This window comes from Xyrauchen texanus, chromosome 22 (assembly GCF_025860055.1).
Source record: "Xyrauchen texanus isolate HMW12.3.18 chromosome 22, RBS_HiC_50CHRs, whole genome shotgun sequence".
In the NCBI taxonomy this organism is placed as follows: Eukaryota; Metazoa; Chordata; class Actinopteri; order Cypriniformes; family Catostomidae; genus Xyrauchen; species Xyrauchen texanus.
In genome coordinates, this window is record NC_068297.1 from 1790156 (window position 1) to 1792786 (window position 2631).

Here is a 2631-nt window from a genome sequence, read left to right on the forward strand (position 1 = left end):
AAAAATCAAGTATTCCTAAAATGTCTTCTGTTGCTTATCCTCTGCAGCAAAAACACAAGCAAATCAGCCAGACTAAAATCCGCGTTACCTCCACCATTCTCTTCATTCTGGCTGGTTGCATCGTGTTTGTCACCATTCCAGCGGTGATCTTCAAACACATCGAGGGATGGAGTACTCTAGAAGCCATTTACTTCGTCGTCATTACTCTCACGACTGTCGGCATTGGAGATTATGTAGCAGGTACGTGCAATGATTTGCACCAATTCAAATAGATTAGCCAAAAGTCATATTTCAACCAAATTTGGGGGTGGCTGTGGCTCAGGTGGTAGAGCGGGTTGGCCACTAATTGCAGGGTTGGTGGTTCGATTCCCGGCCCACATGACTCCATGTGTAGGCAAAGGGTGTCCTTGGGCAAGACACTGAACCCCAAGTTGCTCCCAATGGCAGGCTAGTGCCTGGTTTTGCCAGGCGCTAGCCTGCACATATTGGTGTGTGAATGGGTGAATGAGATGCATTGTAAAGCGCTTTGAATACTGCTTAGGTTAAAAAAGTGTAGAACATTTACCAATACCATTTTTTTGTAGGTGGGGATCGAAAAATTGAATACATGAAATGGTACAAGCCTCTAGTTTGGTTCTGGATTCTGGTGGGTCTGGCATATTTTGCAGCAGTTCTCAGCATGATCGGAGACTGGCTCAGGGTTCTATCCAAGAAAACTAAAGAAGAGGTACGACGTGTCTAATACAAAAGGTCTAACACTAGATTTAAGTTCATGGCCCAATTTTTAAGCAATGCAATGTTCATAAAAACTCTGGGAGCACATCAAGCCATTCATGAACCTTCTTAAAGGTTGAAATGAAAATGTTGGCATAATTTTTTCCAAAACCATTGGAACACAAAAGGAGACGTCAGGCCAGAGACATATGCATGGGCAGATACAAAGGCTTGGCCAACATATTACCAATGAACATATAGAACTTGCATTCTTATGTTACTGTGGCGGTAAGAAACGTCAGTACTCAAGGGGACGATAGAGTTCAAATATTTGCGATATTGCCTCATTTTATATCACCAGCTCAATCATCTCATTGATATGTACTCTCCGTCTCCCACACAGGTTGGCGGGTTTAAGGCCCATGCGGCTGAATGGAAGGCAAACGTTCGTGCAGAGTTACGCGAGACACGACGTCGTCTCAGCGGCGAGATCCACGACAAACTGCAACGCGCGGCCACCATCCGCAGCATGGAGCGCCGCCGTTTGGGTCTGGAGCAGCGCGCTCACTCGCTGGACATGCTTTCACCTGAAAAACGAGCCGTTTTCGCTAGTCTGGACACCGGCCGCTTCAAGACGTCGTCGCAGGAGAGCATCGACACTAAACTGAACAACCTGCGACTCAAAGTTGAGCACAGTGGCCAGCAGACGACCTCCGAGGAAAACATCCTCAACCGCTTCGGCTCCCTCACCAAACTGGCCAAACGCAACAGGAGCAAAGACCTCCGCAGGAATATTCCGGACGACGCGAGCAGAGCGGGTGACGCGCTCAGCAGTAACAGCAGTAACGTGATGCTGGGCAAGGAGAAGAGAGAGGAGGAGGAGGAGGAAGAGGAGGTGGAGGAGGAGAAGATTGGAAAGGAGGCCAACACGAGCTTCACATGTTTACCTCACTATTCTGAGGAACCCAAACAGCAGAACGGGTTTGAACCCGCTCAGACCAAAGAACAAGAGAGGAACAAAAGTCTAGAGATGAAAGAACATCAACCATAGGATCGGATAGAAGACATCGGAAGGCAAAGCGTTAAAGGAATAGTTTGCTCGAAAATGAAGATCTTGTCATTTGCTCACCCCTTTGTTGTTCCGAACCCGCATGGCCGGGTCTAAGGGGGGAAGTGGATCTCAGAAATTGTGCCTTTCTGTTTAGTCTGCTGTTGTTATTCACTGTGCCCAAATTAAGACAATTTCTGAATTGCCAAAAATGTGAAAGGTACACAGAGACGTCAAGGATTACAGACTGACATACTCTTACAATAAACGATCTACAAGGGGTGATAGCGCAAACCTTTGCGGAAGGTTAATTCATTGGAAACTGTTTTAGATTTGCTTGAAAGAATTTAGGGGATTCTAATAGTTTCTTGTAGGAATGTTCTGGGTTCGATATGTTAAGCTCTTTCCGCAGGGGCACGTTTTGACATACTGCTCAGTTTTTAAACTCATCAAAAATCGTGTTTACATTAATGCACAGTATGAAAATATATGCCACAGTTGATAGTAGGGCTGCACGATTATGACGAAAATCATAATTGCCGATTGCGATTATTAATTGCAATTAATAAAATGTACATTAAAATACTTATTTTGTGTGGGGCAGATGCATGCCATATTCTTTATGTAGGCTATGCATCTAAACAACTTGAGAACTAAGTTCCTGGATTGCTTTAATATTTTAATTGCATGTAAAGTAAAAAGTGAATAAATTGTACACTGTAGCATTACTGATATGCCTAATTTAAACGATAGCTGTAAAGTGTTTACGCCTCACTCTCCTGGCTTTAAGAGACGCACTAGCGACTGAGGCTAGATGCCATGGCATGCCATGTTTTCTGTCCGTCTTAGTAGCGTGTTTACTTGTAATG

General features: G+C 44.7%; 1 protein-coding gene across 1 annotated transcript in view; it reads left to right on the forward strand.

Moving 5' to 3' along the window:
• Positions 1-1765, forward strand: part of LOC127662352 (potassium channel subfamily K member 10-like) — a 20748-nt gene extending 18983 nt beyond the window's left edge. Inside the window, exons 5-7 of the mRNA XM_052153484.1 lie at positions 48-240; positions 585-736; positions 1118-1765. Of these exons, the coding sequence (XP_052009444.1) occupies positions 48-240; positions 585-736; positions 1118-1765 (993 nt within the window). The remainder of the gene's footprint in view (positions 1-47; positions 241-584; positions 737-1117) is intronic.
• Positions 1766-2631: the final 866 nt, after the last annotated feature.